Source organism: Petaurus breviceps, unplaced genomic scaffold (genome assembly GCF_028583685.1).
Source record: "Petaurus breviceps papuanus isolate PSGF00001 unplaced genomic scaffold, PetGlider_PUasm1.0 90919, whole genome shotgun sequence".
In the NCBI taxonomy this organism is placed as follows: Eukaryota; Metazoa; Chordata; class Mammalia; order Diprotodontia; family Petauridae; genus Petaurus; species Petaurus breviceps.
The window spans coordinates 14,945,386-14,970,051 of record NW_027187378.1 but is presented as its reverse complement, the minus strand read 5'-3'; the positions used below and the strand labels follow the sequence as shown (position 1 = coordinate 14,970,051).

Genomic DNA, 24,666 nt, shown 5'->3' with positions numbered 1-24,666 from the left:
AATATGAATTTCAAAATACATAAAAAGTTACTTATCACAATTTCAAAAATATAGGCAAGTCAAGCTGATATTGTTGACATGTTAATGCATTGTGGAATATGTATTTTTAAAAACTATTTCTTGGACTGATCCAAATTCAAAAGAATTATAAACTGCCAACCATATTAGCCTGCACCTTTAATAAAAGAGTCATCATTTATTGACAGAACTGAATTCATCTCTGCAAGAGCTTCCAAAAAAGAAACATTTTGGCTTTGACTTTGCTATACACCTAAAAAGCAAAATATTGAAATGTTGGGGGGAAATAGAAAAGAACACAAGAGACCAGAGTTTTAAAAGTTGATTTTTTTTTTTTTACTAAAGTGGTCCAGAAATTCTCAGACAGATACAATAATGAAGTGTCTTCAAAGGAATATTGAACAGTAGCTTGTCTTAAACATGTGTTTTCTAGCTGGTTGAAGATTCTACCTGAAGTGTTCAGACCTAATTTTTGTGCATTAATTAAAAATCAGTATGTATTTTGGATGAGCTAGTGTACACTGTTTTGAAATTCACAGTAATACAGTTTGATTCTTAACTACAATTAAAAAAACCAGTACTTTTCTATTCATCAAATGTCTCTCACGAGTAAAGTAATAAATTGAAATCCACTGTATTATGCATTACACAATTGGAAAGCAACATAAAACACTGAAAATCAGATCTGTAAGAAATATACACGGTTAAAACAAATACATCAAGTATCGTAGTTCTTAAACTACTGTTTGATAAAGATGCTTCCTTTCCACAAACAGCATAAAATCGTAGAATGATGAAAGGATTTAAGAAAGCTTTACAAAAGCTTAATTCCAGTTGTATCTTCCTGAGGGAGGTGGCAAAGGGTAATTCCTTCCAGGGCCATATCCCTGTAAATAAACAAAAGGAAGAGTTTATTTTCTGGATTAACATCCTTGCAAATAAATTAACTTCTCTGCTCTATTTTAAAAATTATGAGGCAGTATATTCGAAGATAAAGGCAGCAAAGAAAGAGCAATGTAAGTTTTGAAAGTATATGCAAATGGTCTCCTAATGGTAAAAATTTTTATCCAAAAAGTTCTGTAGACTACTTGATAAAGACTGGAGGTGACAAAAATGAAATAACTGAAAACTGACTTTAAAATTTAAATTCAGTGTTGACTTATGTAACAGCTGCTCTTCAGGGTCTTTAGGCTTCACTGACACTATAAACTAAAAAAAAAAAATAAAAGCACTAAGTACAATCACCCTATAGAATTTACAAAGTGTCAACCCCCCCCCAACACACACACACACACACACACACACACACACACGTATTTTAGTGATGTGCTTAAAGCACCTTTTGGTGGTTAACCAGGTCAACTATGATGTTTAATAAATAAGCAACTCAAAACTATTTGAACTAAGGGGTCAGTTAATTCTAGAGAGTTTTCTCCTCAAAGTAACAAGATTCAGTGGGATGTTCAACAGTTTTTAGGTCACAAAGACCAATTGTACAGACTAATAGATTACTAGTGAAACAATTAAATTTCAGACTTTTGGTGTGCCTACAAATAATCATCCTTTCAAATTTTGGCACAACACAAGATGAAAGTGTCACTACTTCTATTATTACTCCCTTTTCAGGATTCTAGGGCTCTGGAATAGAGATCTCAAAACCAGTTTCTGATGCTTTACTTCCACTCAAATCAGTGAAGTGGTTTAATTTTAATAATATGAATATGTACAAACCCTTAGGTTCACAATGTAAGCTAAGGTCTTTGTTAGTTGGGTTTTGCAAGGAAGTCATAATATTATATTCTGACAGCAATTTATGCCATGTAATTGATACAAATTCTGTAGAGTTCACAACAGAGGACCATACTAAGTGAACAGAAATTTATAAAGCAAACCTAGATTTTAAACTGATATTATAACTTTACCCATGGTTTCAACAATCACTTGTATGAAAAAATAATTTTGTGAACACTATCCAAAACAGACTTAAGGGTGGCAGTAAGTTTAGGATCTAGCAGAAAGACCACCACTGAACTATGAACTAAGACATCTGGGTTCTAGTTCGAGTATTAAGCCTCTGGGAAGCTTTCTAAGCCTTTTGGTTTCTCCTATAGAAAATAAAGAGAGTTGGACTAAAAGATCCTTTAAGTTTCTTCCAGTTCTAAGAATACCATGATTCTAGAATACAAATTTCTCATCTTTATATACAATAGTATCTATTATTATATCATCAACAGGACCCTAAGATGATAGTATTCAATGACAAAGTCTATAAAATGATTTTTAATAGGTCATAGTAACAAATCCTTTAAAATGGTGCAAGGATTTAACCAGGGTAATTTTATTAATTAACCCTTCTAATTATGAAGAATTAGGACACATGCTCTATGAATTTAAAGGGAAATATTTATTGTTTTAACACTGAGGAAAAAAAACAAGAACATTTAGCTACTTGGAGACCAAAAAAAAAAAAATGGTAGGCAATAAAAGGACACCTGGCAGCAAACTAAGGCCAGAAAAATGTCAATTTAACATTCAAAGGTATTTAAAATAGGCCTGCGGGCTATACCAGGTAAGTTACTTAAGTACTTCATATCTTTATAAATTCCAAACTCTATCATGCCACATGAATTGAAACATTCTGACTCTCATTCCTAGCAATCATTTCAAAACAAAGAATACATAAATGTTAGCCAGGATGTCAATTTGATTTCATGAAAAAGAACTTTTGATGTTTCAGAAACAGAATTCTTTTAGTTAAAAAAAGTATACAGCACATTAAAAAACCCTAATTTTCTTTTTGAACTGAAACAAATGTCACTTAAATGAACTGACAGATTATAGTGTTTGATTCTCTTTAATGTTACCACTAATTTCTAAAAATTAAATGGACGCTTATTTGGAGTTTATAGATTTTCTCAAATGCCCCAGTAACTGCACAACCCTTTAATTATAAAGATGCTCATATTATACTGTCAATAATAGTATATAATCTTCACCCAAGTTTACCTGAGTGGTATGGAGTTAACATTTATAATCTCTATCTCTAAAGTGCATTTAAAACACAAAGTAATCATTACAGATTTTATCATGTAATCTAGTTCTAAGGCTGCATAAGAAGCCTACCAGAGAATATTCCATTTTGAGTTACCTGTCTCCCTCCACGATCATCACGTCTTGGTGGATAACCGCCTGGGCCTCCTAGGAGCTGATATTGATTTTGTTGAAATGCTGCATTTTGGGATTGTAGCATACGGTTCCAAGGCAGGAGAGGTTCAGCTGCAGCTCTATTGAGTGGGGGTGAGAGAAGAGAAAAAATCCTAAGTGCAAAATCTTATATAAACTCCTGAATTTTTTCAGGTAACTCAATTTATTTCATCTTTATAGCACAGAAATGCCAGGAACAACTTTCCATTATCATAAACAGGAACATTTATTCATTACATCCACTTCAGTCTCATTAAAATAAAACAAAAACTCAGTTAAATTCAACTGAGTAAATTAAAAAGTCGGACATTTCTAAAAGGTTTTTCAGTGAATTTTTAAAAATCAGTTTTCAGCAACCTGAAATATAGATTTAGACCCAAAGATATGTCTAAAACACTATGCAGAGTAAACATGTGAAATACAGGAGAATGAGGCTTTATTTTCTAAAATGTCCAGACTCTTTCTTGGACTCCATTCTTTCTAGTTAATTGCAGGTTGCAAATGAATTCTTACTGCTGAGTATTTTGAATCTAGGGTAGGGGCCTTGGCTGTTTTTTCCCATCCATTATTCTGCTCAATATGTCAGAAGGTCTGATCGGGAAGAAACCTTTTCAAGTTCTATTGATGCAGCTTTCAATTGACCATGGTGACCTAGCAACATAAGCACTAATTGGCATGGACTGACTGACATTTGGTGTACAGTTTATATGGGAACACAAATTCAACATCTATTATAACCAAGTTTGTCACCCCAGATTACTAGCAAAAAGAAATGTTTTAATTGCCTTCAAGTGTCTTTTTTAGCTTTATGGATATAAAGCAACAGGTATAATGTATTAAATCATGGCTTAATTAAAAATTTTCATGAAAAATGATATAGCAATGATATAGCCTCTAAAGGCAAGCAACATTTAATGTATAACTTCCTGATCCTTTAGACAGTTTTCTCTCATTTAAATTTTTATTTTTTTATAGAACATTTACTCCAAGGGATAAAAGTAAAAAGTTGGTATTTTTAAGAAAGCATACCTTATTAATACAAAGCACTGCCTGTACTGCACCTGTTACACAGGAATTGGGGTCAAAGTCACAATTTAATTCTTACCGGAGCATTTTTCAGGGTCTGGATATTAAGTATAATACAATATACACAGATAGCTCCTAGACATATAAACTTATCTCATTTTAACTATGAACAGATGAATGCTTCAGTTTCACTTCCCATGCTTTGAAGAAGCTAGAGTTTGAGCTTGCTGGGTTAAAATACCCTTTTGACAACTGCACTCAAGTCTGAATTCAGCCCCACCCCCATCCCCCCCATCCAAACCTTTAGATTTTTTTTTACTTCAAGGTTTTGTTGTTGTTTTTTTAAACACCAAGGATAACGATTCTTGTATGAAGCCTGGAAAACAAGGACTGCTTTCTGGAGAACTTTGTGGAATAGCTAAGATTATTTTTAGCTAGTAGTTTTAACCATAACTTAATTAACAAATGTATTGTTATAATAGTTCTAAAAATAAAGCAATTAAAAACAAGAAGTTCTGGATCCCAAGATGCAGAAAAAATACTCAAAGCTGTTTTCTAGTTTAAATATTTTCTAGTTCATTTTTTAAAATAAACACAATGCAACAATTAATTATTACCTGTTCTTATTTTAATAAGCACACCAATAGTGCTGCATAAATGAAAAGCACAAGATTACTATTATGTAACAAGATGAAGGATATGCAAAATATATTTCTTGGGAAAGTCTCACCTAATAAGACAATTCAGTTTTGATAAATGTGTTAGCTATAGATTTTATTATTATTAATTTCAGTATGATAGCATTCATTCAACTTCCAAGAAATCTTGCTGGTTGAATTCTGGTTTTTGTTTTGAACTCAAAAGTATAGGGTTAAAAAAAAACCTCATATTTTATCTTTGATTAACATGATTTTGGGAGCTTTTTACATACTGAGATGACAAAATCCTTAACCTAATAGTAAGAAAAGGAATGCAATATGGTGATCTTTCACTGACCCTTAGGGACTTTATTTCTCAATACTGTACTATTCATTTACTATTATACATATTACTATATATATTTTATACTATATATTAATACATTACTCTAGAAGGAGTCTTGATACTTATAAAATGTGCATAAAGATTTCAGATTAGGCAGGTTCTGAAACTTGTCTAAATTAATATTTTAAAATTTAATATTCAAGATACTTATATAAGAATTTAACAACAACAAAAATCTATCTTATTCCAAACATACAAATGATTGACACCAAAGTATATACTTCTAGATATGGAAAGTTTTAAAATTTACATTTCTTAAGTCAGAGATATTTAGAAAACATTTTGTCACAAATTAAATCTCTTCTTTTTTGAAACTACTTTAAAAGACTGATTAAAACTGAAATAACACACAGCAAGGCAAAACATTTTGCTTTTTCCACTTATATACTTTAAATTCTCAGGAAGTTTAGGTTTATGACAAACTTAATGATCTCTTCATGTGTATTAATCACAAGTGAACCTTTTGTCATGTCAGAAATGAAACCTATGAATGGAAGTAGAAAAAACAATGAAGGGGAATCAATCTATTGTAAAGGTTCAATTCTACTGTAATATTTGCCCAGTTGCATGCAATTGAGTAATGAAAGCCTCCATTTGCAAGTAAACACAGAGTAGGACAGAGTTCAAGTTGCCATGGGAATCTTAGCATTAGATTTTCAGATTCTTAAAGCAATTAAAATCCTTAGATTAGGATTAACACTGCATTTTTAAAAATGTGGAATAAAATGCAATATTCAAAACAATGAATTAAATTAGGAACAAAGAAAGTACAGCTTGATGTGCATATATTTCTTTTCTAGAGGCTTCCCAACCTAATAAATTTACTTGCAAACCACAGTATTCAATGATGCCTACATTAAACCACACACACGCATACATGTACTCTCTCCCCCCTTTGCTTATCCATCAACTTTAAAATAAAACTGAAATGATAATTCTACGTTACTCAAGGATATAGTTTGAAAAGCTACTTAAAAGGAGCAAATTTCAACTTTTCTTCTACTTTCAAAAATATGTCACCATTTTGTTGCTAATTCTGCAGTCAGTTTTTATGATAAACTGTAGTTTCTAGAGTAACAGGATTCTATTACCCTCACAAAGTTTTTCCCCCAGTTGGAAAACCAAATTCACTTTTAAAAAGCATATTACTGTTTATAAGATTTAAAGAAAAAAATAAAATAATAGAAGAATTAAAATGGCAAAATCGGGAATCTACAAAAGCCTTTTGGGAAAAATTAAATTTGGATGAGGTTATCTGAGTAAGGGAAAGAATATAATTTATCCAATGAATAAAACACAGCTCCTCAAAGGCAAGAACTGCCTGTTTTACTTCCTTTGTAATTGCAACTCAAGTATAAGTCATATATAAGGTATGTGCTTAATAAATGTAAGCTAAAAGAACAGTTTCAAGGTAAAGACAGAATCATAAGGAAAAAGGGGGAGGAGAAGTATTTTTGAGGGGCAGATCATCTAGAAAGGCAACAGTGGAAAGGGAACATCAGGTCCAAATCAACTTTAATATGTTCAAAACTTTTACACAGTATTTTAGTGCTATGTATGTCATTCGGCACACTTAAAATGTACATTATTTGGTGTTTCTAAACAGGGATACTGATAGAACAAATGAGATGGCAAGAAAATGTGGAATTGATACATTTAGAAACAAAAGTACCATATACAAAGAGGCAGAACAAATACTCAATTTTAAACATGGAATAAATTACATAACTTATGTTGGAATTTTCAAGATTGTTACTCATGGATATTAATAAAACTAATTTTTTTAGAAATTCTGTAACCTTTCTAAAATTGGTCATAAAAATAAAATTATGGTACTTCTGAGGCAATCCCTGGTCAAGTTCTGATCAAATGGGACAGCAGTTTACAATTCTAAATAAAATGTTGAAATATAAAGTTTTTCATTGAAATAAAATATTAGAAGAATTCAAAATTATAAAGACTATAATGTGGTCAGAAAAAAGACCTTTCAACAAGCCTGTGCAGGCTATTTCTTAGCCTTTATTGGTGCTGCCAAGTAAAACATAAACTATTCATTTTCAAGCTGTACTTTTCAAGGTATTCTGTAGATATTAATATAATTATTCATAACATTCATAGCTTGTCATTTGTAGTCTGACTTAAGGGCACACAACTTATCAATGAAGGAACACATGTAAAACATCCCTTATTACTAAACCATGTCACATTCTTTCTATTCCATGGTACTTATTAGACTGCAGATTCCATAATCCTCTTCTGAGTCCCTTCTGCATTTAATTCAGTTCAGTCTTAAGTAGTTAAAGAAACTGTTTTCAGTAGCAACTAATAACTACTGACCTACAGTGACACTGCCCTACAATAGGCTTGTCAGCCCTGAAAAAGTTGTACCAAAGAAGCTGATTAGGACTTCAAGAGGTTTGTAGCAAGAATCAATGGTTGTTCTGTGCTAAAGCTGTGCTACCAGCACAGAAATGATAAAAGTGGAACACCATTAGTTATGCCTCATTAAGTTCCACAACCCTCCAAAAAAGAAATTTGTTTAGCCTGTCCAAAATCTAATGCAGTTTTAAGCTCTCTGTGTTGAATTTCATGGTACCTCAATAGCTTCAATAAAATAAAAAGGCAAGAACCAAGAAAGTAAAAAAGCATTAATAGTTATATAAAATTTGAATTTCTGAAGCAAAGTGTTTTCTTTTCAAAAGACTTGAACCATACTTTCCTAAATTATAAATCCAAAGGAGATCTTACATATTTTAGAAGAAAATTTCAAACCACAAGAATTTTAGTTTCTAACACCCTCCCCCCCTAGGGACATAAAATCTTTTTATATAAATATTACCTGTCAAATCTTGGTTGATGGAAAAGGGGAGTAGGGCCTCTCCATGAATCATGTGGTCTCATATCTATAAAATGGATGGAAAATTTAAAATGAAGGCTTAGAAAGGGAACACAAAAACAAGTCATGGTTAAAATGCATACTTTCAAATGATGGGGGGAAAATCCTGTCTGGGATACAGCAGGTACTGAATAAAATCCAAATAAATACTTAAAAGAATTCTAAAAAATTAATCTTTACACTTGCAGTTAATGTAATGGGCAAAATAAATTATTTAAGTCTCCAGTTTTGGTCAGGGCTAGTTATTTCTGTTAATATGCGAAATAAGTGGAAAAAAAAAACAAGTTTAGTAATCTGAAATCCTCCCTTAGGCATGTGAAACAGTGAAAAGAAAGCTAATCTACCTAGATATCATTGCATTAAAAGACCATAAAATCTCTCTCAAACACATGGCAGTAAACTCAAAGAAATTATAAAGACCACCCACTTTTCTATTGTTCTCTTGTAGTCAAACCCCAATGCTAATACAAAGATGTAGTAGCAACAACATTGCTTTAACAAGACACAATTAAATGACTGCTGTTCTAAACAAATTGACCAGTAAACAGAATGAAAGAAACAACTAATCAATAGCTCCCTGGTCAGTTCACAGCACACAGCAAATTGTGTATCAATCAAAAGCTTCAGTTTCAGTGACATCTTTGATGATCTTTAATGGCATTTAAGTGTGACCTAATTAAAACAGCTGGTTCCAGAAGTTGTCTAATGAGAGCATTGTGTTGATAGTTAACACCCTGTTAAAACTGGCAATATGCAACTGGCAACAAGGCTTAACATAATATATTCAGGCTCACATTTTAAGGAAAACAGAAGCTACAACTTAATATTTTCTCTTTCTCAAACCACATATGCAATACAGATATTAAGAAAACTAGAAATCGTTATCCCTTAAAAAAAAAGACAAGAACATTTCATCCTTTTTTGACAATGTTCTAGAAAGTAATGGGATATGAAAAAAGACATAAGACAAAGGAGAGACAGCATAAGGCAGGTGCTTTTGCTTTCAAAGTATTCTCCCAGCTCACATTAATTTTCATCTTTAGCAGTTCTGCTACTTCTACCTTGGGCTTCTTTCCAATCAAAACAGGAGCTAAGCATGCCAGACTGCAAAGAGCTTTCTAAAAGTGGACAAAATATACACTGTAGACCAAACCTGAACAAAGACAAATTTGAAGTTTTCATGTTGCTAGATTTGGAATAGAAAGACAATGACTTTTTCTCCTTCCCTGTTCCAACTGAGGAAGAGCAAAATTTAATGCAAGCACTAGATTTTTTTTATTACTAAAACCGATTAGATTTTGGCTTCCTGTCCTTTGTCATTTGTATTATTTCAAAACTAAATCCAAATTGGAACTCAAATAGTTAACAGGAGAGATTTACCCTCTCTAATTTGAATTAAATATGGCATTCATTTAGTGAACAAAAGTAGAACAACAATGCTCAAATTAAGGCAAGTTCTTACTAGAAGAGAATAATGAAGAACGGTCAGTGCATGATGTTAGGATACTAACTTTTATTTGCCCATGTTTTTCAATCTTCATAAATAAGCAAGCAATACCCAAAAATTTGAATAGAAATCTAGAAAGTTAGTCACCACATACATGACAGGAAATAAGAATATGTGTGTGTATGTGTACACCTCCATAATCTATAGGCTTACATTTCTGAATCACTACAATTTCACAGGCAGCATCAGCAGAAAATAGTGACTACATGATATAGAATTGTTAAAGCTTTTTAAAGAATAGCTACCATTTGAACAAACAACATGGTTTCTTTCTACTGAAAACCTAAATAGGAGTATTTATCTCAAGATCACATATTACATTTAATGTTTTACCAATGGATCTGCAATAGATGTTCTAGTCTGGTCAAAGTAGTCTCCACTGAATAAACATCTTGGCCAATTTGTCAAATCATAACTTTGTTTATAATAACATCTCTGGTATTAAGTATAAAGTTAAAGCTATGATAGGTATCTAGAACAGGTGAATGGACTTTAGTGATGGAATATGTTATCTTGAAACTTTACTTTAAAAAGTTGAGAATGAAAAGAAAGGTTAATATACTTTTGTATATTGACTCGTACCTAACTGAGAAAGAATCTATTAAAAATCTGTTGGTAAATTCATTAAATTGATGTAGAACACATTAAAATATTTTGAAATTATGCATTTCAGGAAGCAGTATCCTTCTGCAAGATGCTAAGGAAATAAAAACTTTACAACATATATTCATCTCATGACAGAAATGTTAATTAGTTTTGCTTATTATTCTATGCCAGAATTCTTAATGATTTTTGTGTTATGGACCCCACCCCTCTGGAAGTCTGTTGAAGTCTATGCCAGAACCCTTCTCAGAATATTTTGAAATGCACAGGATTCCAGGTGGCTACATGGTGAAGTGAATACAGTACAGTCCCTGGAGTCAGGAGGACCTGAGTTCAAATCCAGACTCAGACACTTAACACTTACTAGCCATATGACCTTGGACAAGTCACTTAACCCCAATTGCTCTGCCTTCCCCCCTCAAAAATAAAAAAGTAAAATGAGAAAAAGAAGAAATACATAGGATTGGAAAAGAAAACAATTATACTGAAATTCAGTTATCAAACTTAAAGAATATCAAGTTCAGGGACCTTAATTAAGAATCCCTGCTCTATGTAAATATAGTAAATACCAATAGATTATTTACAAAGAAATGCATTTTATTAAGTATTCTTATAAACAAAGATGATAGAAAAGGAATGATTCACTGTTCTTAAAAGAACTGCTTATTTTGGAGTGCAAATATACATAATACAAATACTGACAAAAAAATAAAAAGAAACGTAGCTTGTTGCCATTTTGACCCACATATTAATTTAGTGTCTCTTCTACAGAAGTCACCGAACTGCTGTTGTAACCCTGGCAACACGCCCGTTTACATTTAAGAATTCTGTGATTCATGTAGTCTTTTTGTAAGCTGTATGATAAAAATTTAAAAATGTTTATTCCTTGAGTATTTTTAAAAGCTTCCACAGAGAGGCATGGTGGCCTAGTGAACTGAGTGTCAGACAAAGGAGATAATCTATGTTCAAATACCACCTGAGAGACTCACTAACTATATGACCTGGGGAAGCTATGTAACCTTTCTTTGAGTCTCAGTTTTGTCATTTGAAAGATGAGAAGGGGGATGGAGGAGATAGGACTAGACAGCTAAAGACAGTCAACAAATATTTATTATTGTGCACCAGGCACTGTGCTTAAACACTTGGGACAAAAAGAAAGAGGGAGGAGAAGGGAGCAGGAGGTCCTTGCTCTCAAGGATCTCATAATCTAATAGGAGAGACAACATGCAAAAGACTATGTACAGGTATGATATATATGGGAGAAACTGGAGATAATCATGTTAGACTGGAAATGGCATTAAGATGGACTGGGCAAAGTCTCTTTGTTGTAGAAGGTGGGATTTTAGGTGGGACTTGAAGAAAGCCAGAGAAGACAGGAAATGAAGATGAAAAAGGCATTCTAGGTATGGGGGAAAGTCAATGAAAATGTCCCAAATCAGGAGATAAGAGTTGTGTATGAGAACAGCAAGGAGGCTAGTATCAAACTGGACATGTTAATTTTAAGATATCTATGGGACATCTAGCTTGGGATGTCCAAAAGGCAACTGGAGATATGAGACTGAAAGTCTTCAAAGACATCAAGAAAGAAGTTATGACTAGTTAAGTAGATCTTGAAATCATCAATATGGAGATAAATGTAACTCAATTCATGGTAGCCAATGAGATCACCAAGCAAAATAGCAGATGAAGAGCCAGAAAAGGAGACTAAAAATGTGGTCACACAAGTGGATGGAGAACCTGGAGAAAGAAGTGCCCCTTCTTGTTCAAGATTTGCAATCATAAGATAAAGAATTAGGAATCTAGTCAATTTTTAAAAGTACATTTTGATGTAAAGAAAATCTTTCCACAATATAATTTATGAAATTAAAGAAAAAATTGTAAAAGGATACAAAAGGCAAGGGAAAAATGCCATTTCCTACAAATATAGCAAAACTGCAGAATAACACCAAACATTATATATTTACTAAATTATTCTATCTTAAAAGTAAATGTCTAATTGAAGGTGTTTAAATGTAAAGTTTTATTAAGTATATCCTTCTCTACCCAATAGAGCAAGGGTTTTTAACCTTTTTTGATGTCATGGACTCTTCACTATCTGTAAAATCTATGGACTTCTCAGAATGTTTTTTTTTTTTTAAATGCATAATAGAAATAAAATACACAGGGTTACAAAGAAAAGCAATTATACTGAAATGCAATTGTGAAAACTTTTTTTAATGTTCAGTTAATAACCCTTGCTCTAGACTACCTGAGCAATTTGCCATGATAAGGTTTTGATCTGTTAGAAAAGTTTTGTTACTTTGTCCTCCATCCCCCAAACTGAACATGCCCTTTTCTTTGGGCTAAACCCAAATATAAATATTTTCAAATACAAAAACTTTTGCAAATTCACTAGAAAACATATAAAGGCTATACTTAAAACATTCTGCCTCAGAGTTATTAAGCATCTTTTTCTAATCCAAAAGAAAAAAAAAAAGGATAAAAGAAAATGCCATGGCTACAAATCTCTTTATGCAGCTCTGAGGAACATATACAGTCCTTAAGTATTCATAAGCAGAAATATCCTGTCTTATGAGTAATGAAGTAGAATTTAAAACAAACTTATTACCATTCATTTGTATGGCTTTGACAGAAGATCAATTTGAGAGGAAGAAAAAAACATGGTGAGACAGTGAATTGCACTTCAGAAAGGTTCAGACCAGAGAGGAAAAATGGCAGTTAATATTTTCTTTCGGGTTTTCAAAAGTTAGGCATTTCCTAGCACTGTAAGGCCATATTCACCAAGGCTTCTTCAATAGCTTCTCAAGTGACAATTTACCTAATCAGTGTAGCAATCAAAGAAAAGATTTCATGTTTACTGATTGCATTAATCAAAAATCACTTTTCAAATGCAGTTAATTGACAAGTTTACTGACTTAAAATTAAAGTCACAAATCAGATACTGGAGATTGCAAAACCCAAATATGCTATTCACAATGAATACTAGAAACTGTACTTGACTCCAACAAGTTATCAGGACAGGGACAATTATTCATCAGCTGAAAATTGGCACATCAAAGTCAAATCAGAGAACAAAAGTAAGAAACACCCACAGCAGCACTTGAAAAAGAGGTGGCAGCTTGATTGACTGAACTGCCCTTCTTGAGCACAATTTTATGTGATCATATAAGAAAAAACCCACAGCTATGATATTAAAGATATTTAAAAGGACTAATACATCAGTATAGATTTGAAATTTCCTAAGAATCATCTATAGTGCTGACAGAAATTCTAATTATAGTTTAAACTACATAACTACAAGAACTGAAAGAACTAAATAGGTAAAGCACTATCTTTTTTGCATAAAGCACAACACAATTTTCCACATTTAAAATATGTAATTACATTCAAACTAACTATATAAAGGAAGCTGCCTTTTCTATATGATGTCAAAAGCTAGGATGCCATTAAAATTGCATGGCTATCCGAATCTGGATTGAAACAAACATGAACCCAACTTATTAAAAAAAAATTAAGTACAAATTGGGGAGTGGTAGGGAATGGGAAGAGGTGAAAATGGAGTTCTTAAAAAAAAAGAATAAAATAGACTTTAAAAGAATTTATCAATGTTAGGAGTTAGTGCATTTTAAAAATAGAAGTGTTACATACAGTAATTAATCTAACTAGTGGGGAAGCCAGGTGGCATAGTGAGTAAGAGCTCCGGACCCCAGCGTCAGGAGACCTGGGATTGGTTCTGGCCTCAGATACTCGGCACCCACACAAAAAAATAACTGGCCATGTAACCTTGAGCAAATTACTTAACCCCGATTGCTTTAAAAAAAAAAAATCTAACACTAGCAAAATTAAGTTAGTATGAATCGAAAATAAATCACATAGGAACAAAAAGCAATTTTACCAGTATATGGTAAAGTCCTGCCTCCACCCTTGATGGCAATCTTGAGCCTTTGAATTATAGAGAAGGTGCCTACTGGTAGAGGGAATTTACTCACTAAGGAGTTTCTTTAAATCAATGAAATCACCAGTCCAGTCTTTATCACTATCCTTAATGTAAAAATTAACCATACGAATAGGAAAAAAAGATTCAGATTTGCAAGGATCTTAAAATAAATGTTAGGAAGTACTAGAACTAAGGAAAGTTGTCTATCACTGAAAAAACACAAATCACTGAATTTCCTTATAATTAAGCATGTCTGGCTTTAATAGGGTACAATGCAGTGTTACATAGTGTTCGACTTAAGTCTAAGTGTTAGTTAGATTTAGTCCAATGAGTCCCAGTATTTTATCTTTGGCTGGGGAACAAAGGAATGATTTGTGGGACAGCATGGCTACTTTTCATTAAAAGACACAACTGTGGCACAGGAGATAGAGTGTTAGACCTGAAGTCAGGAGAAACCTGAGTTCACATCCCATTTCTTATACTTACTAGTTGCATCACCATGGATAACCTCTGAGTCTCAGTTTCCTCGTCTGCAAAATAGGGATAATAATACCTATAGTACCCACCTCATGGGATTGTTGGGAAGCTCAAATGAGATAACAGCAAAATAGTTAATATTTATATAGTGCTTTAAGCACTGTAAAGCACTTTACATATCTCATTCAAGGAAACGCATATAAAATGCTTTGTAACCCTTAAAGTGTCAAATAAATGCCAACTATTACTTTGCAAATCTCAAAGAATTAGTCGTCTCCCTAAATGCCTTTTTAAAAGTTTTTCTTATAAGTATTACCAAATAAACAGCAATTAATGTAGCTACCGTGTTTCCCCCGATAATAAGACCTATCCCGAAAATAAGCCCTCCCCTTACTGTGTAAGATTCCTCTAAAATAAGCCCTATTGAGATTGCTACGGTAGTGAAGGTGATCCCCTGCGCTACACGTTACATTACGGGTACCCTCTGTATGCACCGTCCCCCCCCTCCCCGTGAAACGCACGCTGCGCTCCGAGCTGCATCCAATCAGAGCTGCAGCAGTGAGTGCGTTATCCTGTTCTTCCCCAGTGATTTGCTTGCTGGCGCCATTGAGAGCAGTGCCGCAGAGGAGAGCTAAGGCAGAACAACATAAGCCCTCCCCTGAAAATAAGCCCTCTGGTGTTTTTCTTTCCAAAAAATTTAATAAGACAGTGTCTTATTATCGGGGGAAACACGGTAAACACTTCTTGAACCTGTATTTTCAATTTATACCTAATCAGTATAGCCATGAAAGAAAAAATTTCATGTTTATTGGCTGCATTAATTAAAAATCACTTTTTAAATGCAGTTTACTGACAAAATTAAAATCACAAATCAGATACTAAAGATTGCAAAACCCACACATGTCATTCACAATGAATACTGGAGACTGTACTTGACTCCAACAAGTTATCAGCAAAGGGACAATTGAGGATTCTAACTTAAGAGTACTGTTTCCAAAATACCATAGAGGTCTCTTGCTCTGGCATTTGTTGAGTAAGTCAGCAGAGAACTTGTTCCACAGTTTAAATAACATACTTTCTCTGCCTTTGTCTAAAGTTTGAAGTACCAATTTTTTTAAAGACTTATTTGGACAGTGTAGCTACCTAGGTATCTTGATCATTTAAATTCTCTCTTTATTTTATCCCTGAGACTTGGTGACCAGAAGTGCCAAAGTACTGCAGGTTTGCATAAGAAGTAGGATAATACTTTCTGTTTATTATTGCGTCAACTGTACAAACATAATGGGTTGGCTTGCAGGAAAAACATATGGTGATCACTCCTATAATTTCTTCCCTAAATCAGGGTTCAACATCCCCTAGCTGGAACCATTTCCCCCTAAATGCATGATTTTATACTTGCTCTTATCTGCGTATTTGCTATTTTTCAGTCCCCTTACATAACCTGTTGAAAAGTATAAACCATAAAAAGGCAAATCTAGTGTAATGTGAAGAAAAACTTCTCACATCTTAAAGGTATCCCAAAATGGCCAAGATACAGGAATAGCTTTGGACTAGATGGCCTCTGGGGTACTTTCCAACTCTGAAGCTATGATTATTAAAAGAGTTAAGATGACTAAATGGAAATATGTAGTAGTTTTATATTTGTGTATATACACACGTATGTATGTATACTCTCCTTTGCATGGCTCATTGAATGGCCAATGATAGCCCTCAAGCCTCTGTGACTCACTGTTTAGCTTCTGACAGCTTAGAATTAATCTAAACAGCAATTGTTTTCTGTTCTGGCTAGAAACCCTACAGGTCTTCCCCCTCCCAAATAATAGTTTGTGTTGGTAAATTGGGCCATCCTTTGTCTCAATTCTTACCTAGCCCCTATATCACTCAGACAAACTAAGACCTGGGAAAGACCTAGTTTTGAAAGACTAAGGCAACCCACTGCAACCCTGGGCCATGGACAATCTTCTAAACTTCTGTCTTGCCACTGCACTCTGATGACTCTGGAGGAGACAGTGAGGCTGATGACTTTGCACAGCTCTGTCTCACTTAAATCCAATTCATACACAAGTCAAAACATCACCCTCATGATGTCATTGATACTTGCTGAGAATGAAGGACTGAATCAACAAAATTTTAAGGAAAATGTATATCTATATGTAATATATAACAGTAAGAGAGAATTAAAAGGACATTAGGAAAGACCTCACAAATACGTAATTGTTTTGAAACATTGCCAACGGGAGGTACAGACAGTTCTTACTCTACCTTAATTTTTGTTTAATGAGAATTTGCCTGTGGATGTGGAGTAAAGTAGGGAGGGAAGGGGAGAAAGAGCCATAACAAGCCTGCGGAGGAAGGGGGCTGGCCCAAGATTCAAGGACCCAAGGGGGCCAGGCACAGGGAAGAAAAAGCAGGAAGCAGGAGGGGGAACACACAGGGGCTTGCACCAGACACGTGGCCACCAGGTTGGAACCAAGAGGAAGAATACTCTGGGGGCAGAAATGTGGGAGCTGAAAAAGGACACAAACAGGAGAGGGTGGACAACACTCAGGGCCTGGGGACAGACACGTAGTACCTGAGTGTAGACAGACAGGAGACAGGCACATGGTTTGGTGGAGTGGGGTAAATGTCTCCTCTCTTGACAATAGAGGTCTCAAGTCAAGCCCCTGATGCAGGGAGGTCTCTGGCCTCCATGTGTCTATTCCTCCGCTTTCACTTTTTTAAAAAAAAAATGATAATTTTGGAGGGGTGAGTGAAGGGAGGAAGGTTACAGAGTGTGAAACTGAAGTGCAGGAACAGAAAGAGAGCACAGTACTGTAAAGTTAACACGGGTGTTTTTGGAATGCAGATTTCTTACAGAATTCTTTACGTAAAGTCAAATTTGAGTACTGTGAATTTACAAAAAAGTGAGAACTATTTATATTAGATTCCTCTAGAGTATAAAAAAGTATAAAATACTTTTGAGATGTTATATGTGAAAAAAATCCTTTCTGTGACCTCAGTTCCTCAGGCATATAATTTAGATAAATCAAATTTTAAAACAAGTAAAATGACTTAATGACCTCTAAGGTCTTGTGTAACTCTAAAATCCTTTGATTTCAATGACAAAAATTTTCAGTACAATTTAAAACACAACTACTTACATTGCCACTAGTCAGGTGCAATCATCACACAATTTTAAAAGTACTTAAATCAGTTTTTTAATTCTCCTCTGTTGCACACTGTACTTCTGTATCCCCACATTTTAATTTGTACTCCCCACTTTGATTTCCACATTTTATATAATTTTTCATTTTGTTAAATGCCATCATCCCAACTTTATTTTTAAAAAGAAAAAAACCACCTTTCCCTATCTTTGTTACAATAATATGATTCCAAGTCATTCTCTTAGCTTCACTAATGACCCTATCATCTATTTCTAAATCTCCTTCTCTACCCTTTTTGTCAAATTCTGACACTTCAAAATTCAGGCTGCCAATACCCTGACCACATTAATTCATTTATGTTCTCAGCTATAACAAACTCCATCTCCACCTCCACTTTAGCCATACCTTACTCATCTTACAGGACTGAATTAATTTCTAAAAGACTCAACTTAAAAATTCTACCTCCCCAGACCTCCAATACTTCCCAAAGTATTCCTCTCTCTCACATAAAAACCAACTCTTAATCTGCATTAAGACCTTTACCTTTCAATATTTTCCCAGTAATTCTACTGTGATTTTGCTTCTTTACCCAGTTTTTTTTTTTTTTTAAAGCAATTGAGGTTAAGTAACTTGCTCAAGGTTACATGGCCAGTTATTTTTTTGTGTGGGTGCAGAGTATCTGAGGCCGGAACCGATCCCAGATCTCCCGACACCGAGGCCAGCACTCTTTACTCACTGCCACCCCTTCTTTACCCAGTTTTGATACCATCATCTGTCATTTTTTTTTCAAATGCTTTATTAACTTCTGATTTACATCATTCATTTCCTGAGTTACAAATTTTCCCCCCATTTTTCCCCTACCCACCGCCCCAAAATAGCAGTCCCACAGGATATCCCCTCCTCCAATCTGCTTTCTCCCATATCCCTTTCTACTTTTCCAGTGGATCTCTATGCCCCTGTGCCTGTATATCTTATTTCCCAATTACATGTAAAATAGTATTAATAATAGTATATATATTTAATCATTTGATTTTAAAACTTTGAATTCCAGATTCATTCCCTTCCCCTCCCTTGTCACCCACCCTTACTGGGAAGATAAGCAGTTCAGTATAGGTTGTACATGTGTGGCTAATGCAAAACAATAACACAGTAGCTATATTGTAAAAGACTGACTATATTTCCCTCCCTCCTATCCCACCTCCCACTTGTTCTATTCTCTACTTTGATCCTGTACCTTTTCAAAAGTGGGTGCTCCAACTTCCCCCCCCCCCAGCCTGCCCTCCCTTCCATCATCCCCCCTCTCATTCCCTTCCCCTTCTACTCTCCTGGAGGGTGAGATACTCTATTGTGTATTTCATTCCCTCCTCAAGCCAAATTCAATGGGAATAAGGTTGACCCATTCCCCTTTGCCTTCCTATTCTTCCCCTCCATTGCAACCATTTTGCCTTGCCTCTTCTATACAAGATAGTTTTTTACCCCATTCTGTCTCTCCCCATCTCCTCTCATTATATTCCTCTCTCACCTCTTAATTTCACCTTTTAAGTATCATCCTTTCCTGTTAAATTGGTCCCGTGCCCTCTATCTATGTATATCTGTAAACATATATACATATTCACACATATATTCATACGCTCATATACCCTCATATATAGACATAGATATATTTCTATTCCCTTCAACTACTGAGAAAAGTTTCATAAATTACAATTATTGTTTTTCCATGTAGGAATGTTAATAGTTCAGCTTTGATGATTTCCTTATGATTCCTTTTCCCTGTTTACCTTCTCATGCTTCTCTTGCTTCTTGTATCTGAATGTCAAATTTTCTATTCAACTCTGGTTTTTTTCAGTAAGAATGCCTGAAAGTCCTGTATTCCACTGAATGACCATATTTTCCCCTGAAACATGATACTCAGTTTTGCTGGGTAGGTGACTCTTGGTTTTAATCCCAGTTCCTTTGACCTCCAGAATATCACATTCCAAGCCCACTGATCCCTCAGTGTAGAAGCTGCCAGATCCTGGGTTATCCTGATTGTGTTTCCACAATATTCAAATTGTTTCTGCCTGGCTGCTTGTAATATTCTCTCCTTAATCTGGGAATTCTGGAACCTGGCTATAATATTCCTAGGAGTTTTCTTTTTGGGATCTTTTTCAGGAGGTGATCGGTGGATTCTTTCAACTTCTATTTTGCCCTCTGGTTCTAAAACATCAGGGCAGTTTTCTTTGAGAACTTCCTGGAGGGATTCTTACTTTGATCATGGCTTTCAGGTAGTCCAATAATTTTTAAATTCTCTCTCCTGGATCTATTTTCCAGGTCAGTGGTTTTTCCAATGAGGTATTTCACATTGCCTTCTATTCTTTCATTTGTTTGCATCTGTTTAATAGCATCTTGATTTCTCATAAAGTCATTAGCTTCCATTTGCTCCGATCTAATTCTGAGGCAATGATTCTCCTCATTGAGCTTTTGAGATTCTTTTTCCATCTGGCAAACTTGGCTTTTTAAGGCATTCTTCTCCTCATTGCCTTTTTGAGTCTCTTTTGCCATTTGAGTTAGTCTGTTTTTTTAAGGTGTGATTTTCCTCAGTCAGACTGTTGACTCTCATTTCGTAATTTTCTTGCATTGTTCTCATTTCTCTTCCCAAATTTTCCTCCACTTCTCTTATCTGCTTCTTAAGGTCCTCTATGGCCTGTAACCAGCTTGTATTTTCCTTAGAAGCTTTTGGTGCAGGAGTTCTGACTTCACCGTCTTCCTCCTCTTCCATGCTTTGCTCCTTTTTGTCCCCAAAATAGGAGTCTAATGTTGTAATCTTGTCTGCTTTGTTTCCTTTGCCTGGTCATGTCGCCCCTCAGGCACTTGACCCCTGGGCTTTTTGCCACAGTAAGACTCTGCTACCAGACAGGGGAGCTTTTGTCCCAAACGCTGGGGTTTTCTCAGCTGCTGGAGGTATTAGATGGGTGCCCTCTCTGAGGCCTCCATACGCTCTGGCAAGCTGGACACACACCCCAGGACCTCCACCCTAGACTGCAATCCAGATCTAAGAAGGTTAAAGCAAGAGCAATTACCCCTCAGACTGGTGCTTGGTCCCCCTACACTCTGCAGGCCAGGAGCTGAAGCTGCCATGTGGCACTGGCTGGCTGTGCTGGAGTCTCAGCAGCTTCTCACCCCGGGGGCAAAAGCCATGCACTCCCACTTAACTGGGTCCCAAAGTCTAGACTGCATTGACCTCTCACTTTGTCCTTCGCATCTATGTGTTGATAATTCTGGCAATGGCCACAGCTGCTGCTGATCTGGAGACCCTCCAACCAGTGGCTGGTCAGGCCCACCTTGGGGCTAAAGTCTCGGTGGGGCTGGGCTTGGCTCCCAGAGCACTGGGCTGGCCGATTCCTGCTGGACTGCCCTCAGCGGGAGGTTAGCTTCTCTGTGTCAGTTTGTGGGTTCTGCAGCTCCAAAGTTGGTTTGGAGTGGGAAAGGTGGAAACCGGAGCCATGGGGAGGTCCTGCTTCTACTCCGCCATCTTGACTCCCCATCATCCGTCATTTTAATAGTTCATTAGCCACATTTACCTTCAATCATACCCTATTTGATTAATCTTTAATATTGAGTACATATGACTATCCTGTTCCATGACTGAGAAGAAGAAACTGATGTCACCTTTCATTTTTTTTCTGTACAACACAAAATAAGCAGACTAATTTTCAATATTCACAATATTCTAAACCTGGTCCTCAAACTCCCAGTTGTATCCCAATTACCACACAATTATGCACACTTACAGCTCGAACAACAACTAGATTAATCCCCTTAATGGACTGAAACCATTAGATGGGAACTCCCTCAATTTTCCTTTTCTATTCCTCAAAACTTCATTTTAAGTGACTTTATAAGGTGAGAGTGAACTATGTGAGGCTATCACTAAAGAAGGCAGAACAGTGATCTGTAAGACAGTAGAGTAAAAAAAAAAAGATGGGATAATAATCTTTTTCTTTTCTATAAATTGTGGTGATACTATCTGTCTCCTGCTCCCTCTTCACATGGCCACCACTTTAGTTTAGGAACTCATAATAGAACAATGGGTTTTTAATTGATCTTACATTCAGTCACTTCCTTCTTTAATCTATACTCAATACAACTGCAATAGTAATCATCTGAATCTAAGGTTATGACCACATTATTTCTCTGCTCAAGAAGTTCCAGCAGCTCTCTCGTTTCTAGGATAAAACATAAACTCCAGTTGGACTTTTAAGGCCTTTCACCCTCAGGCTCTAGCCTCCCCCTCCAATCCTCCTACACAGGCTCTTCTCTTATTGGACATTTTAGGTAAATAAGCCGCCTTGCTGATCTCCCTATTGACACATTCCATATCCTGCCTCTGCCCAGGCTAGGCCTGAAATGAACTTGCTTTGTTTCCCACCACCAGAGCTTCTTTCAAAGCTTAGCTCCAGTATCACTCCTTACAGGAATCCTTTATTGATTCTATTCTCATTAGTTCCCTGCCTCAGAAATTACCTTCTATGTTTTGTATTTAATTTCCTACATGTTTATTTTTTTTTTGGGGGGGGGGTTCTCCCCAAAGGAATTATGTCCCTTGAAGGGACCGTTTTGTTCTTGTTTCTGTACTTCTTGGCATAGTGGGTGCTGAAAATAATGTAGGTTAAATTGGGGTGAATTTTCAGTATCATCCTCTATAAAGTCTGCTCTTTCCTTCTAGTATGGGGGTTCATACTCTTTTTTTCTTCTATAGATCTTCAATCTTTTCTTCATCATTACCCTCTTCTCATCTCCCTAGAAGAAGGCCAAGTGTCTCATGTGTTCTTTAAAAAAACAAACAGGGGCAGCCAGGTGGCGCAGTGAGTAAGAGCGTCAGCCCTGGTGTCAGGAGACCTGGGATCAGTTCTGGCCTCAGATACTTGGCACCCACACAAAGAATAACTGGCTGTGTAACCTTGAACAAGTTACTTAACCCCAATTGCTTAAAACAAACAAACAAACAAAAAACCTCCCTTCAAATATTCTACATGTTATACCATTTCCCTCTTCCTTTTATAATGAAAAAGTAGTTTAAGTTCTCAAAAGAACTAGCATTTATATAGTGCTTTAAGGTTTGTAAAGAATTTTACATGTGGGGTAGCCAGGTAGCACAGCAAGTGGGAGCGCCGGCTCCAGTGTCGGGATGAACTGGGGATCAAATCTGGGCTCAGACACTTGGCACTCACCCAGAAACACCTGGCCCTGTAACCTTGAGCAAGTTACTTAACACCAATTGCTTAGGGGCGGCCAGGTGGCTTAGCGAGTAAGAGCAACGGCTCTAGTGTCGGGATGACCTGGGGATCGAATCCCGGGCTCAGACACTTAGCACCACACCCAGAAATAACTGGCCGTGTAACCTTGAGCAAGTTACTTAACCCCGATTGCTTTAAAAAAAAAAATTTTACATGTTATCTCACTTGATCCTCACAACTCTGTTAAGATATGTGCTATTATCCCCATTTTATAGATAAGGAAACTATTAGCAACTATATGAATGATTACTCCAAATCACTAATAAGAGAAATGCCTTACCACACCCAGAAAATTGGCAGAGTTCAAAAGATTGAAATAGCTAATATTAAAGGAGCCCTGGAAAGGCAAGCATACTAATACTTTGTTGGAAAAGCTATAAAATGAGCATTCTGGAAAACAAGTTAGAAACAGCTAAAAAAAATTACCCAAGTACCATACCTTTTCACCTACTGTTGTTTTTTTTTTTTTTAAAGCAATCGGGGTTAAGTAACTTGCTCAAGTTTACATGGCCAGTTATTTCTGGGTGGTAGTAAGTGTCTGAGCTCGGATTCGATCCCCAGTTCATCCCGACACTGGAGCCGGTGCTCTTACTCACTGTGCTACCTGGCCGCCCCTGACCTACTGTTTTTATAATAGAATTATACTGGGTCCTCTCTCTGGTAAAATAAGTTCCTAAATGATTTTGTATTGTCTCTCTCAATCAAACAATCTTTATTTTATTATTTCTCTCCTGCTATGTCATTAGGTGAAAAGGCAGAAATACCTAGAATTATTATTTTCTAAAGTTTTGGAAAATAACTTGTCACTAGAGCTAGTCCAGCTCCTAAAATTCAAACCCATAAAACTGCCCTAAATAAAAGCTTTTACACTTTCCTTCCTGCTGTGCCATGTGTTAAGTTGAATTAAATTTAAAAGTATTTCCTGAAAAGGCTTCAAAATGAAAGTATTTTCTATTTTCTAAATACTTTTTTCCAATTATCATGATAGTCTCACCATTACTTTTATCTGCCTAAAATATTCTTAAACAAGTTTTACAAATACACTTACCCTTTGAAGTTGAGGATTCTTCCATGTTGAGATCCAACCACACCATTTTTTGAGAAACATTTTTACATGGAAAAAATTTCTATATGTGGTCGAGCCCTTACTACTAGACCACAGGACATGCTAAGAATCTCATAAAGCAAGGTTCGGATTTATAAAAGATTGATAAGAGGGCCAAGAGGACTCCCTTTTAATGGGATTTCTCTCCCCATCACATATTTTTGCTGTTGCAAAACAAGCATGAAATATTTAAAATTCATCACACACAGAGCCTCTTGGGAGTGTTTTTCTGAAGTACTGGTGAACCAGCATAAGGATTTTTATAAACAGTGAAAAACCAGGGAACCCATAAAAATGAACATTAAGAATATTAGAAGGGTGGGGCGGCCAGGTAGCACAGCGAGCAAGAGCACCGGCTCCAGTGTTGAGAAGACCTGGAGATCGAATCCCGGCTCAGACACTTAGCACCCACCCAGAAACACCTGGC

At 35.6% G+C, this 24,666-nt stretch overlaps 1 protein-coding gene across 2 annotated transcripts in view; it reads right to left on the bottom strand.

Moving 5' to 3' along the window:
- Window positions 1–330: 330 nt before the first annotated feature.
- Window positions 331–24,666, bottom strand: part of XRN2 (5'-3' exoribonuclease 2) — a 109,210-nt gene continuing 84,874 nt past the window's right edge. For both annotated transcript variants that reach the window (XM_069075505.1, XM_069075506.1), the window contains 3 exons: window positions 8,132–8,195; window positions 3,167–3,302; window positions 331–905 (listed from right to left, as the gene is read on the bottom strand). In XM_069075505.1, the coding sequence (XP_068931606.1) occupies window positions 843–905; window positions 3,167–3,302; window positions 8,132–8,195 (263 nt within the window). In that variant the 3' untranslated portion in view covers window positions 331–842. The remainder of the gene's footprint in view (window positions 906–3,166; window positions 3,303–8,131; window positions 8,196–24,666) is intronic.